Source organism: Daphnia pulex, chromosome 8, assembly GCF_021134715.1.
Source record: "Daphnia pulex isolate KAP4 chromosome 8, ASM2113471v1".
NCBI classification, from domain to species: Eukaryota; Metazoa; Arthropoda; class Branchiopoda; order Diplostraca; family Daphniidae; genus Daphnia; species Daphnia pulex.
The window spans coordinates 4,626,105-4,641,327 of NC_060024.1; the positions used below are offsets into that span (position 1 = coordinate 4,626,105).

General features: G+C 38.3%; 3 protein-coding genes across 5 annotated transcripts; 2 read left to right on the forward strand and 1 right to left on the reverse strand.

The window, feature by feature from the left end:
* Positions 1-720: 720 nt before the first annotated feature.
* On the forward strand, positions 721-2,444 carry LOC124200054. The gene is made up of 5 exons (XM_046596136.1): positions 721-1,003; positions 1,073-1,336; positions 1,403-1,580; positions 1,637-1,742; positions 1,803-2,444. The coding sequence occupies exons 1-5, from the start codon at positions 862-864 to the stop codon at positions 2,100-2,102; spliced, it is 990 nt and encodes a 329-aa protein (XP_046452092.1). The 5' UTR covers positions 721-861; the 3' UTR covers positions 2,103-2,444.
* A 149-nt stretch (positions 2,445-2,593) lies between these two features.
* LOC124200322 lies at positions 2,594-5,192 on the forward strand. 3 transcript variants are annotated; one of them, XM_046596524.1, is made up of 10 exons: positions 2,594-2,728; positions 2,787-2,927; positions 2,998-3,204; positions 3,264-3,398; positions 3,454-3,649; positions 3,720-3,935; positions 4,008-4,139; positions 4,211-4,439; positions 4,511-4,800; positions 4,860-5,192. In XM_046596524.1, exons 2-10 carry the CDS (start codon positions 2,812-2,814, stop codon positions 5,127-5,129), a joined length of 1,791 nt encoding a protein of 596 aa, XP_046452480.1. In that variant the 5' UTR covers positions 2,594-2,728; positions 2,787-2,811; the 3' UTR covers positions 5,130-5,192. The 3 variants fall into 3 exon arrangements, with proteins under 3 accessions (XP_046452480.1, XP_046452479.1, XP_046452482.1); XM_046596523.1 differs by having other exon boundaries at positions 2,609-2,728; positions 2,790-2,927; XM_046596526.1 differs by having other exon boundaries at positions 2,609-2,728; positions 2,790-2,927; positions 3,316-3,378.
* A 4,855-nt stretch (positions 5,193-10,047) lies between these two features.
* Positions 10,048-14,529, reverse strand: LOC124199690. The gene is made up of 11 exons (XM_046595608.1): positions 13,767-14,529; positions 13,434-13,697; positions 13,196-13,367; positions 13,035-13,140; positions 12,692-12,971; positions 12,447-12,624; positions 12,285-12,390; positions 11,789-12,224; positions 11,364-11,726; positions 11,164-11,300; positions 10,048-11,103 (listed from the first exon to the last, which is right to left on the reverse strand). Exons 6-11 carry the CDS (start codon positions 12,518-12,520, stop codon positions 10,696-10,698), a joined length of 1,524 nt encoding a protein of 507 aa, XP_046451564.1. The 5' UTR covers positions 12,521-12,624; positions 12,692-12,971; positions 13,035-13,140; positions 13,196-13,367; positions 13,434-13,697; positions 13,767-14,529; the 3' UTR covers positions 10,048-10,695.
* Positions 14,530-15,223: the final 694 nt, after the last annotated feature.

Sequence of the window (15,223 nt, forward strand, 5' to 3'; positions counted from 1 at the left end):
GAATAGTTTTGGGTCATCGAAGTGGACTTAAAAAGGAGAAACACGCGATTAGCTACTGAGGATTACAACTAACCGATTGATCTGTAAGTCTGTAACTGGATAATTAACTTAACTGCAAATAAATAAAAAGAACTGTAGACGAACAAAACTGTAGACTATTGTAAACTGTATCTTTCAATAAGCGATGAATGAGTATAATCAAATTATTACTTTTATAAGTTTTAATGATGAGCCATATATATAGGAATGACCAATTTAAACTATTACCAGGGCATGCCTACTTTAGACCTAATAGACACTAGACCTTTTAACATTTAGGCACTAGAACTTCACAATAGAACATAAAAATAAGTCAGTTCTAGTGTCGTCAAAAATTTACATTTTAAAATTTAGATAGGTCTAGTGTCTCTACTACTAGTTCTAGTGTCTTCGAAGACATTTTAAATTGTAACATTCAAAAATATTAAAAAATCCATATTGAATATTTAAATTCAAAATTGTTACAATTTCAAACGAATTTAGTTCTAGTGTCTTATAACCTAGTTCTAGTGTTTCCATGATAATGGTAAATTAAAAAATTAAAAAAGAAATTGTTTGTTCTATTGACCCAGCTAACACTATCAACGTTAAATTTTTTTGAATTGGATTTGAGATTTTAGAATTTCGAAGCTCTGGTGTACTTGATGGCGCCATCTAGCGATAGGTAGGCGAATGCCATCCATCTATCGGTCGTGGTTGTTGCCGTTGTTGCTCTGTCAAATCTGTTGCCATGGTGGTTTCAGAAGATCTTTTCCCACAAGAACTTGCCTCGTGTGGTCCTAAAAGTCATTACTGATTTATTTTTTATTTTTCCAAACAAGAATGTCTTGCAACGACGTAGATGAATACACAATGTACCTTCAGTTGTACAAATGGTACAAACAGGATTGTGTTGAGATGGGAAAGGTTCCCAAAGAATTAATATCGTTTCTCGGACAGTTAAAAGCAAAAGCTCGTGGCCCTGGTAATGCTGTTTTTTTTAAAATAAATTGTGATCATACATATATCTAATTTGTGTTTTCATTACCTCTAGGTGACGATAGTCAGTTGAAGGGAAACTTAACTGAATCGCAAGAAAGTAAACCATCTTTGGTCTCAGTCTTGGAACCTCCTTGTCCTTCACCGATGACAACCAAATTTGATAATGTTGCTGCACATTTTACAACCAGCTCATCCTTTGGTCATTCAGCATTGAATCCAAAATCTGCTAACAGAGCCACAAATTGTCCAGCCTTAGATGGCATCAAACGAAAGCTGAGAACCATTGAAGGGAAAAGTGTTCCTACAGTTAAGAAAAGTATGGGGCTTTCAAATTTTTTTTCTTAGAATTATCAACTCAATTCTTCTCTAAAATTTAATTTAGGATGCATAAACACATCCACATTTACATTACATGTATTTGTGTTCCCACACTTCGGCTGGTTAGGAAGTACAGCCACTACAGGAGAAAAGGCAGACTTTTGTGACATGTTTGTTGCTCAGAGAGTTGTAACTTTTCACCTTGATCATAACGAAACGAAACACAAAAACGCAATTTTGAAGTAATTTAAATTATTAAACTATTAAGATATTCAAATTTAACTTGAAACATTTTCAGTGCGTATGGCGATGTTTTCCTAGAGGACTTTGTGGCCCAAAGAGCTGTCAGCAATGGAAGTAGATTGACCTCTCCTAGAAATTTAAGCACTGAAGAACTTCAAAAGGTGTAAAATAATTAAAACTCACTTCTATTCATTTTTATTTATACTTATGTGGGAAAATAGGAAAGCGGCTTACTGTGGTGCACCTCAATAAAACCTTTGAAGTTGGAATCGGGTGGACAACGGTGTGCGCATTGTTTTCAAACTTTATCGAATTCTGTCGACAGCTACCAACTACATCAACTTGGTTGTCAACGTCGAAATGAATCCCTGGAGATTTTCGATGAAGAATCAGACGAATTCCTTCTTAATTCATCATGTGCTTCTTTTCCCATTGACTTTGTTGACCATGAAAACGTCATCACACAAGTGACCATGGCTCATAAAGTTGTGGAGCATGCTGCAACACGAACTGCATCTTAAGAGGAGCGTAGACTTCACTGTCTTTTGGCGGTGGAAAGAAGATTACCACCACTGCCTTGCACACCACCATTAACCAAGATGTTTACAGAGATCGTATCTGTGGGTCACGTTCCAACCGATCCTCCAACTCCTTCAGGTGATTTAAAGTCCACGTTCGTCCACTCTCCCTCCTTTTTTCTAAATTATCTTATCCTTTTTAATCAAGCATGTTTTCTCTTTAAACAACCATCTAGTTAAAGTTAAACCCTGTTCCTAAAATCAAGATTACTTTCCTTGTCACAAGACTCATACTCTGCAGAATTTGTGCTTTATTTCAATAAAATAAACAGAAACTCGAAGCGATCAATCTTACAACAAATGTTGCTATTTTTTTGTTGAATGATTAACTTGTTATATTACTTAAGTATTTTTGGAAACTCCTGAACTGAATAACTGATAGCCGTCACTCATTTAGATTCAAATTTTCTCGTCATGACAACGCTGTCCCACATTTAAACAGAAAACAGCTGTTTCAACCACGTCCTCGATTCCACGAAGACGATAGCCATTGGGCTAAAGTGTGACCATCTTGTTTTTTACGGGAATGTGGGATTGTGAATTGAAACAAAAGTACACGCTTGTATCTTGTAAGTATTACGTTTGACTATAGTGTAATTTACGTTTACTTAATGTGAGTTTTTCAAGGAGATCGTCTTAGGACAGTTGAGTTATGGCCGCTTTAGACCACGGAATATTATTGGTGTGTAGAACAGTGCCTGGTTCACGTTTTCGATCGTCTGTACTGGCATGTGAGCACAATTACACATGGCATTTGAACGCCGATAGGTAATAGCATTATTCGGTATTCTTAGTATGTTTTAATGTATTTTTTTTCTTTTAATTGTATCGTTATTAGATTTTATCGTTGTTCAGAAACGAAACGTGGATGCTCAGCAAAGATTTATGTTTTAGAAGACGGTACTTACTGGATGACAAATGGGCACAATGGCCACTTAAATAAGGAACATGAAATCAAGTTGAACGCGGTGAAACGTGAAATGTGTATCCGTGCTAGCAATAGCAGAGTACCTTTCAGATTAATTTTTGATGAAGTTAGAGAAATGTAAGTTTTAATGTTTTAAAAGTTATTTGTGATGCTCAATATGCTATTACCATTTAAAGTTACCCTGACGTTGTAATCGGATATAATGGTAACATTCAACGATCCATGCAGCGTGCAAGGAGTTCAGCGCAGCCTAGAAATCCGAGAACACTGGATGAAGTGGAGGCATTATTGGTTGCTACACCACTTTACAAGTATTAAATATTCCAATTTTATTAAATGGTATCTTACTTATCTGTTACTTGTAAGTCGAACAAGAGATGGCAATTCACAATTCTACCATGGAAGGGTATCTACTGCTACTGGTACTGCACTCATATTTATTAGCCTTTCCATGCTACCGGTATTGTGTACATCGCAGGAAGTGGCATGTGATGCTACTTTTGCAACTTTACCCTTGTTGTTTTCGCAAATGTTCACCGTGCATGTTTCAGCTTACACATATGTAAGTGCTATTTTGTCATTCAATTGCCATTTCTGTGTGTCAATAATTTTTACTATTTTTGTCCCATTAGATGTTTCCATTAGCTTACGCCCTGATGACAGAAAAAACGGAAGCGTTATACACTTTAGTGCTGGGACGTATAATTGAAGTTTTAAATGCACTAACAGGTGGAGTTCCCGCAACTATAATATCTATGATAGCAGATTTCGAATATGCGATATTAAATGCGATGGAAACCACATTTCCAGCAGGCCATTCTAGGGGATGTTGGTATCATTTTGGACAGGTTAGATTACTTTTATTAACATACGCTTAAAAATTCTTGAAAGGTAAATTAGAAAAACATTTTATTATTTAGGCGATCTATAGGAAAGTTTGTGATGAGGGATTAAAACAAGCCTATGATGAAAGGCCCAATGTGCAAAAGCTAATAAAAATGTTGATTGCACTTGCTCTTCTACCCGTGAATCAAGTTGATGCTGGATTCTTGGTAAATTTTGAATGTTTTCTTTATGTATTCTATGAGGAAATTATTTTAAATTTCTTTGGCTACAATTACAGCATATCAGGCAACAGTCTCTGATCTTACTTGCAGAAGAAACGCCTCAGGTGCGACAAGCTATGCATATCATTTTCGAATATATGCAAACCTATTGGTTGGATACTGTTACACCGGAGCGTTTTTGCGTTCAGGGACATTCACGTCGAACAAACAACGAGGTAGAATCGTTCCATCGCTGGTTCAACGCACGATGTGGGAAATATCACCAGAACTTTTGGACTTTCTTAGGTACGCGTTTAATAAAATAAAAAATGTGTACTCCAGTTGTATTTAATTTCCGATACTATTCTTTGTTTCAGAGTACTTACAAAAAATTGAATCTTTAACATTGAAAGATTTTGATATTGCAAGAGCAGGAGGTCAAATTCGACGAGATCAGGGTGTGACGCAACGCCAAAAAGATGAGAGAATCCGGCATTTTGGTCGACAGCTTGCTAATGGGCAAATGCCACTTGGTCAGTATTTGGAAATGTGTTCATCGTTTTTCGAACCTGCACTACCACCTCCTGCAATACTTATTCCACTTGTACCTGCGCTGCCTGTGCATTTGGGTTCCGACGAGGATCACATCAATTCAGACAACTCTTCGGTAAGTACTTATCATTTTTCGGTACCTGATTATTCATAATTCTGTTCTCGTTTAATCAGAATGAAGAAGAAAATTACGCTGGTCATGCTGGTGGTGTTCATGGAAGGGGTCGAGCACCAAGAAGACGTCAAGTGAATCGCGAAGCTCAAAGGGTGCGAAGAGGAGTAAGAAGACATGGAGGAGTCAGAGTAGTTGGAGAAATTATAGAAGCACAAGTAGACGAAGCGGAACTGCGGCGAGCCCGTTTTCTACTGTTACAGGAAATGGGCAGAGAATTCACTATGCCACAGGCAGCCGAAATATTGCAAGCGGCTGCTGTATTGAATTGAATGCTGTGTGCAGTATTTGTGTAACATATCATGTTTCAATACACTTCTGCTATCTGGACTGAATTAACCTTAAATTTTAACGATCAATCGTTTCGTTCGTTCTAACGTACAAAACAGCTTTTGGTTTATTTTGTTAAACGAAAAACTTGTTGATTCCCTCTGCGCTGTGACCTTCACTATCCTATGTCATCCAGATATTTGAAAATGACCAGCAGAATTTATCGTACGACATTTGCATTTGTTTTGGAAATTGAGAACAACCTCTTTTGAAATGAAGTTTACCTGCTTTCTTGTAATAATCAGCAACCAGTTTTGGTGGTGGGGAAGGGGGGAGAACAACAGAGAACTTTTGATATTTAAAATTACAATTTTTGTGATTAGTGAGTTTTGGTTAGTTTAGATTTCGACATAATTTATAACAGAACAATTAATATCCGAATTGTCCGCCATAGTCTTTTCTTCCCGAATTTTCAGCTTCTATGCTCGCCGCATTGAACTGGATGGTAGCAGACGATAGCCTATTACCGTCCGGGACGTAGGAAATTTCTGTACACATGGCCAGCCCAAAAACATATTGAAACCATTAGAACAGATTCTCTTGCCAAATTATCGTGCGGGTAAACATTTCAAAATTTTCCTGTTTTCTTACTTGATGGATCGTGAAGGCCTCGTACGACGAACCGGTTTGCCCGTACTGTGTTTGGGAAGTAAGCATAAAAGAAAACAAGTAAAAAAAAAAGAAATGTGGTCAGTTAGCGGGCCGAGAATTTCTTTTGGTTGTTCGTGAAAGAATTCCGTCTTGTGCAACAGTGTCCAATATCGTTTGAAACAATTTTCTGTAAAAGTCTACGACTCTTTAACTTCCTCACTAGGCACTTTGACGGAATTGTATAATTGGGGTACATGCCTGGCCAACTCGGAAATGGTCTCGTGCATAAATATTCTGTCGATGAGATGATTCGAAGGAATCACGAACCGAATAATTGGGTGTTCGCTGCGCCATCTTCTCATTCCCGTGTGATGAATAATAGTTGTTTCGACTTCTGAATGTTTCACGAACTACCGGCTGGTATGTTTGCTCTCTGTGCCGATAATTCCGCTGTTCAGTCGAATGACTTGTGTGCCGACAAAAGGTTGCTGTACTGTAAGGACTATCAATCGGATCGCTGCTGGAAGAGGAATAGCCTTGGTCGCTACTGGGAGAGGAATAATTCGTGCCATCACTACTGGGTGAGGAATAACTTGGGCTATCACTGGGAGAGTAATAGTTCTGGCCAATACTGCTGGGAGAGGAATAACTCGGGACACTGCTGGGTGAGGAATGGCTTGAGTCACCACTGGAAGGAGAATAGCTCGGGTTATTACTGGCAAAGTAATAGTTCTGGCCAATATTGGTAGAAGAATAACTCTGATCACTAACGCCGTGTGATGTTGGTACAGCGTACACCACAATGGACTCAAAGCCAGCTCCTAGTCTACGGACGAGTCCGTTGGGAACCGAGGTGGCTATATTTAAAACGATTGCGAAACCTGTCAAGTGCAGTTCGATTTGCATGGCGTGAAAGACGGTGTGAACGTTATGCAGTCTGTGACCGACTGAGTAGCCTGAACATTTTTCGCAGCAACTTATTGCAACCAGGAATCCAACGGTGTGTTCAAGATCCAGTTACGAAAGATAACAAGATTGAAGCGAGATAGGATAACTAACCATAGAGAGACATGGAGGGTCGTGCGTTGAATATGCAATTCAATTTCGAAGAGTGAAAAATCCGCGCAAAGTTCCTTTGATGTGAATCAAGTCAACTGTCATGCAGGACAGGTTGCGCTCTTTTTTCTTTCTTTTTTTAATTTGTGCCTTGCGTCAATTTGATCTGTCAAGCTATTCATGCAAAGAAGGAAATCTTGTTTTTTTTCCTTTGTAGAAATATGATTTATTTTCATATGGGCATACACATACATAGAAAGGTCATTTAAGAAAAGAAAAAGTACAGTGAAAGAACACAATCAATATTTTGTTATTAAGTCGTTTTATTATCATCATTTATACTCTTTGTCTGCTATTCAGGAATTTTTTGTTCTTGTTTGAGATTATTAATTATATCCAACTTGGATCAAAGGGTTGACACTTGTTGCCATCGCCCCATTCCGACTCCAGTTCCTTATAGGACTGAAAATTCCCATCTTGTTGCTGCTGCAGTCTTCGACACCAATTACAAAATCCATGACGTGACATGTCCTCCACGCTGTATTCCACATCATAATAATCTTTCCACTAGAAATACTCGTTGTTTAGCGTGTCGTTTGCATCGAGTAATTTGAGATAAGCAACCAATTCTTTTGATTTGAATTTGCGAGCGTCCATGTACGGATGGGGCGGTGCGTGTTGAGTGTAAGTTACTTGAGTGTCTATAGACCTATCTTAGTTATAAAGCAGTTTGGCCCGAAAAGGATGTTAATAGTCCTTTTTTGGGGGGGCTGGAGGGATAGGTGGGATATTTTCAAGCAATCACAAGTTATCAAGCATTTACGCACATGTAACGAAGTTTCAGAACGCCAAATAAGATTGCGCGTTTTCACACTTTCTTTTTCTTGATTACGCAATCTTACCGAAAGGTTTATTTAGGAACTTGATCCAAAACTACCAGACAAAATTAAAATGTATTCAGTTTTCTTTTTTTTTTATTCGAATATCTTCATTTGATTTGGCCAACAAAATTCGTCTATTGATGCTATACGCTGATTGCTTATTCGTTATCTTTGAGCGGACGACCCCATCCATCATCGGAGATTATAACACAATCTTTATTGTCGTAAACGAAGGGAGTGTTTATCATTGTTTAAGGTTGAGCGGTCGTTTTGTGTCGAATGTTATTTTTTTTTTATTAGTGAATCTTAATAAGTTTTTTTTCGGTTAAAGCTATGATGATATTGTTTCCATAACCAATTTGAGATTGTCTTGTTCGTATTTGCTGTACCGATGAGATGATTTAAACAAACTTTTGGCGCTCTTCGTGCTAAGGCAATCTAGATGTTATTTTACCACTTTGAATTATGATTTATTTTTATTTTTATAGATATAACTACAGACAAGAAGGCTAATACAAAGAAGGGCCAAGAACAAGAAGCACAATGTTTTCTGCCAGTGCTCATTGAGAAATGTGTTTTCACTAAGATCTGGTATCCAACTGGGGTCAAACGGTTGGCACTTGTTTTTTTCGCCCCATTCAGAATCTAGGTCTTTATACGATTTTAACTCTCCGTCTTTTTGCTCGTGCAGTTTTTGACACAGGTCACAAAATCCATGGTGCGTCGTGTCTTCAATGCTGTACTCCACGCGATAGTAATCCTTCCACCAGAAATACTCGTTGTAAAGCGTCTCGTTTGCATCGAGTAATTTGAGATAAGCGGCCAATTCTTTTGGTTGGAATTTCCTGGCGTCGATGTACGAATGAGGCGGTGCGTGTTGAGTGTAATCGGCTCCTCCGTAGACCACCGGAACGATGTCGTGTCCCATAATTTTGAAAAACTTTTCAGTGACGTAATCTGGGCAAATGGCATTTTCGAAAGACAAGTAGAATTTGTAGGTCGACTCCAACATGTCATAGCATTGGGGATTGGAGATATGCAATGGGTGTTTTGCACAAGTCAAGTATTAGCCACATTGACCGAAAATATCGACGTCGATGTATTTGCTCAGCTCTTTGACGTACGTTTCTCGTTGGCTGTGTGTATCACAATGGGAAGCCATCCAGGCAACTAGTTTGGTTTTATTGCGTACGTTTTCTGGCGGCGAACTAAGGCGAGCTTTCTTCTTAAACGGCTTATCTCTTCCGGTTTGCTAGGAGCGTTTTCTTTTGGAATAATCCGACCGTAGAGTAAGCGAATATCAGAGTCTATTCTGTACGTCATTGACCAATTGAAAAAATTAGCTAATCGAGTCATGTTTTAATACGATTGGAACGCTGGGGGAGCTTCTTGTGAAGCGAAGACGATTCGTTGACTTTGATTTCGTTTGATTGCAAACTCGGGCATCTTCGGTTGATCGGCCGACACGAATTCGTTATTAAACAAGACGACGATTGCGTCGTAATATTCGAGCGGACGATCCCATCGGTTGTCGACTATCTCACGTCGAGTGTAAGTGCAATTCTTTTCGACGAACACGTCTTTGCCCGTACCAAAGGATGTCACTTCCACTCGGCCTTTTTGGGACTTTAGCGTGCCTCCGGAAGCGTTCCACAATAAAATGCTTTTCGTTTCGTTCTGCTGCTGAATGTATTGTTCCCATTGTACTTGTATTTTGAATGGTGGTGGTGCCGTTACGCGTAACAAATTGTACCAAATCGAACAACCCACTAGAGTAACAAAAGCGGCAATTGTAACTAATGAACGCGTTTTGCGTTTGAACCACTGCATGTCCGTGCACTTGAACCTCCCGAACAAGGCACTCTAAAAGCGACATCACAAAAGTCGAGCCAGTTATTTTAAACTTTGGTAATCAGCGTTGGTTTTTATCAATGTTCTTCAGACTTGATAATTTTTTTGTTTTAAGTTGTTGACATACTGTATTGTTTGATTTTCAGACAAACAGATATTGAAACCCCTTGTTATCTTGAGTGTTCAGGTAACGTGAACTATTCGAGCTTGCGACACTTTGGCCTTGTCGGTCGCCCCACAAATGGGAACTGTTTGTCATTCAGTCCCCGCTTCTCGCCATAGACCTTGTCTTATCTGTCGAAACCTGATGTTTTTCTTTGCGCATTTTGTGTCCGAACCACTGCATGGTGGTTTGGCGTCCACTTGAATCTTACGGACTGATGGAGGAAAGGACAAAGTAAGGAGGAAAGACACAACAGGAAAGACACACAGTGTTGAGTGTCTTAAAAAGAACAAAAAAATAGCAAAATTTGTTGTAAGATTGATCGCTTCTAGCTTCTGTTTATTTTATTGAAATAAAGAGCACAAACTCTGCAGAGTATGAGTCTTGTGACAAGGAAAGTATTCTTGATTTTAGGAACAGGGTTTAACTTTAACTAGATGGTTGTTTAAAGAGAAAATATGCTTGATTAAAACGGACAAGATAATTTAAAAAAAGGAGGGAGATTGGAATTGAATGCTGAGAAAGAGTGAACAAATCAGACTATAGCAATATGAGCAGAGCAGTTACACGAATGTGAAGCCAGCAACAAGCAGTTCAATGGGGTCGATACATACTTCAGTCAATTCTTGTTTGGTAATAAAAACGAAGACAACAGTGCGCGTCTTTAGCAGGACGAAGTTGGGGGTGATGGGGTCATCAATCCTTGTAGAAGGAATCATTGCTGATCCAGTGAGGAACACAAACAATTTAGATAACACATAAAATTAGGTTGGCCATTCAGCAAACCAGACAAGGTTATCAATGAAACTAGATCGTTGTTTTAAGAGAAAACACAATCGATGAAAAAAAAACATTAAAAAGGATAACGGACAATTTTTTTAAAAAAAGGGAGAAGAGTGGAACGGAATGTAGATGAAAAGGGAACAAATCAGGACTTAAGCAAGATGAGTGATTCCAAATAAGCTGTCACACGAATGTGAAGCCAGCATCTAGCTGTTGAATAGCGTCGATCCATACTTCAGTCAACTCTTCTTTAGTGACATAAACAGGGAAGAGGAGTTCCGCGAATTCGGGACATGTCCGGACCACCGGGCGCCTCTTTTCATTTTCTTGCAGCTGGACGAATTTCACTAAAATTAGGTAATCCAATGAAGAAGGAATCATTGCTGATCCAGTGAGGAACATCAACACTTTAGACAACACATCCGGTGAGGTTAGCCATTCAGCAAACCACTGTCTGCTCTCCCTTTCTGCACGTTTGATTGCTGTGTTTTTAGTTTTGGACATTTCAGACCAATCCAGAATCTCCATAACGTGCTCGGGAGTTAAGGGACGACAATTAAACAACGATACACACTCCAGGTCTGACAAAATCTAAATACGACCACAAATGTAGACCACAAATTTAGAATCGAGATTTTGTATTAAAAATACCTGGTCAGCTGCATGCTGTGAGACCAAACCAGCAATATAAGGGTGTTGTTCGGCACCGGGTTTCTGGATCGCTACCAAACGGTTGTAGACTGGTAACATCCACCACGGACAAAGAGAAGTTTGCACAATAGCAAGACCTGATGGAAAAAATGGCCATCATTGAAACATTTTTACCGAACGTGAGTTAATTTCAAAATTACCAGATATTTGACCAGCGGCAAACATTTCGCTATTCCAATCTTCTTGGGAAAAAAGAAAATGCTCTGAATCACTTGTGCCATCGTGCGAAAGGACAGACAATCTTGTATAGACCAATTTTTCAAGCAGCGTTGACAAGAGATCTTTTAAAGGGCCAACCCCTATTCCCAGTTCCTGACTAAGCGATCCATTCTCATTTCGATTTTGGAAAGTAACTCCAATGAATTTATTCTTGTTTCTCCTGAAGTCTCCAGTTTTCATTAGGGCCAGGAAATCATGGATCAAATATTCCCCTCTTCTTACTCGAACTGAATTTACTCCCATTTCCATGACTGCCTTTCTATGTTCTTCCAGCTTTGCAATCGCTATTTGAAAAATGAGAAAATTTATTTATTGCTTATGAGAATGTTTTAAAACTTTAAATCACCCGAAGGAGTTGGAGGATCGGTTGGAACGTGACCCACAGATACGATCTCTGTAAACATCTTGGTTAATGGTGGTGTGCAAGGCAGTGGTGGTAATCTTCTTTCCACCGCCAAAAGGCAGTGAAGTCTACGCTCCTCTTGTGACGCAGTTCGTGTTGCAGCATGCTCCGGAACTTTATGAGCCATGGTCACTTGTGTGATGACGTTTTCATGGTCAACGAAGTCAATGGGAAAAGGAGCACATGATGAATTAAGAAGGAATTCGTCTGATTCTTCATCGAAAATCTCCAGGGATTCATTTCGACGTTGACAACCAAGTTGATGTAGTTGGTAGCTGTCGACAGAATTCGATAAAGTTTGAAAACAATGCGCACACCGTTGTCCACCCGATTCCAACTTCAAAGGTTTTATTGAGGTGCACCACAGTAAGCCGCTTTCCTATTTTCCCACATAAGTATAAATAAAAATGAATAAAAGTGAGTTTTAATTATTTTACACCTTTTGAAGTTCTTCAGTGCTTAAATTTCTAAGAGAGGTCAATCTACTTCCATTGCTGACAGCTCTTTGGGCCACAAAGTCCTCTAGGAAAACATCGCCATACGCACTGAAAATGTTGCAAGTTAAATTTGAATATCTTAATTATTTAATTATTTAAATTACTTCAAAATTGCGTTTTTGTGTTGCGTTTCGTTATGATCAAGGTGAAAAGTTACAACTCTCTGAGCAACAAACATGTCACACAAGTCCGCCTTTTCTCCTGTAGTGGCTGTACTTCCGAACCAGCCGAAGTGTGGGAACACAAATACATGTAATGTAAATGTGGATGTGTTTATGCATCCTAAATTAAATTTTAGAGAAGACCTGAGTTGATAATTCCAAGAAAAAAAAATTTTAAAGCCCCATACTTTTCTTAACTGTAGGAACACTTTTCACTTCAATGGTTCTCCCTTCTAATGGTATAAGAAAAGGTTAATCTCTTGCATCATGCAAAATTGCAACTTCGGAATCCTCCGACTCGTACTCCATGCCTTGATATCTTCGTAGACATACAAGTTGATGTTTTTTGAAGCTGTCTATAGAATTTGCTATAGTTTTAAAACAATTTGCACATCGTTGGTTATTCAAGAATTTGTTCCCTTTGAAATTTAAAGGTGTTGTGGAGGTACACCACAACAGCCCAACTCCCTGTAATTTCAGACGATAGAACATTTAATTGGATAGAAATGATAGATTTTAATAATTTCACACCTTCTTAAGTTCATCAGTACTCAAATCAAGAAGAGATAACAGTCTTCTTCCATTGCGGTTAGCTCTTTGGGCCACAAAGTCCTGTAGGGAAATATCAGCATACATACTGCAAAATTTTTCTAGTTAAATTGAGTTATTAACAATTTCGTTATTTAAATTACTTTAAAATGGCTGTTTTGTGTTCCGCTTCACTGTGTTCAACACAGAAGGTGACAACTCTCTGAGCAACAAAAATGTCAGCAATATCGGACTTCTCAACAGGTGTAGCTCTGGTTCCCAGCCAGCCCAGGTGAGGTAACACAAATACATGTAATGTAAATGTGTTTATGCATCCTAAATTTAATTTTAGAGAAGAATTTAGTTGATAATTCTAAGCATAAAAATTTGAAAGCCACATACGTTTCTTAACTATGGGAACGTTTCTGCTTTCAATAGTTCTCAGCTTTCGTTTGAAACCATTTAAGGCAGGAAAATTTGTGGCTCTGTTAGCAGATTTTGGATTCAATGCTGAATGACCAGAGGATGAGGTGGTTGTAAAATGTGCAGCAACATTATCAAATTTGGTTGTCATCGGTGAAGGACAAGGAGGTTCCAAGACTGAGACCAAAGATGGTTTACTTTCTTGCGATTCAGTTAAGTTTCCCTTCAACTGACTATCGTCACCTAGAGGTAATGAAAACACAAATTAGATATATGTATGATCACAATTTATTTAAAAAAAAAAAGCATTACCAGGGCCACGCGCTTTTGCTTTTAACTGTCCGAGAAACGATATTAATTCTTTGGGAACCTTTCCCATCTCAATACAATCCTGTTTGTACCGTTTGTACAACTGAAGGTACATTGTGAATTCATCTACGTCGTTGCAAGACATTTTTGTTTGGAAAAATAAAAATAAATCAGTAATGGCTGATAGGACCACACGAGGCAAGTTCTTGTGGGAAAAGATCTTCTGAAACCACCATGGCAACAGATTTGCCAGAGCAACAAAGGCAACAACCACGACCGATAGAGATGGCCATCCTATCGCTAGATGGCATTCGCCAACCTATCGCTAGATGGCAGCATTAAGTACACCAGGCTCTAAGAGGATATTTTTGAAAATCGAAAATCTCGAATCGAAATTTAAAAAATAAATTTAACATTTAACACTCATAGTGTTATCGAAGACAATAGAACAAACATTTCTTTTTTAACTTTTAAATTAAGGAGACACTAGAACTAGCTTATAGGACACTAGAACTAAACAGTATTTAAAACTATGTTAAAACTTTGACAATTTGGAATTAAAAAATTTAATTTGGATTTTGTAAATTTTATAACGTTAAAATTTAAAATGTCTTCGAAGACGCTAGAACTAGAAGTAGAGACACTAGACCTAGCTAAATTTTAAAATGTAAATTTTTGACGACACTAGAACTGACTTATGTTTATGTTCTATTGTAAAGTTCTAGTGTCTACATGTTAAAAGGACTAGTGTCTATGTGGTTCATTGTCGCTTTCCCATTACCAGACAAGTAAAAAGTATGCTAGTCACTGTTGAACTAGCTTGAAGTATATTTTTAAATATATTTTACCTAAAATACACCATACTTTCAATTATCAAGCATCCGCCTACCTTACAAAAAGACAAGAAAATATGCCAACTTATACTTAGTTCTGGATTGCTTGCCGCTCGCTTTGCTTTAAGTTTTAAACATCAAGTTTTGTACTTCGAAGCATTGCAAGTATGGGCGTTGCTAGAGTTCCGTCTCTCTTTTTTATCAGAATCGAGTTCAACTTTCCGCAAGGTTTTTCCATACTTGTGAAGCTTTAACCTAGTACCGCGCAACCTTGTTACAAGTTTATTTTTTTGGACAAGCTAACCGTCGCGTACGGGTGATGAAATTTTGGGATGGCTATTTTATAAGTAGTGGCTCTCCACCTACCTCAATCATCATACGTTTTGTATTAACCTACGAATACGAACTCAAAAACGGAATACGAACTAAAAAAAACGGGAATGAATACTCAACCAATGCGAAAACTTCCCGGAACGAAAAAAGAATTTCCTTTAGTCAAATCCAAAATCGACAATAAGAGACCGGTCAAATTGGTAAAACCAACAGTCAATGCGACCAAACCAATGACTTTGAATCCGGATAAAATCCATTTAGTACCAGCTAATTTCACCATGGCTGATGGGGCCC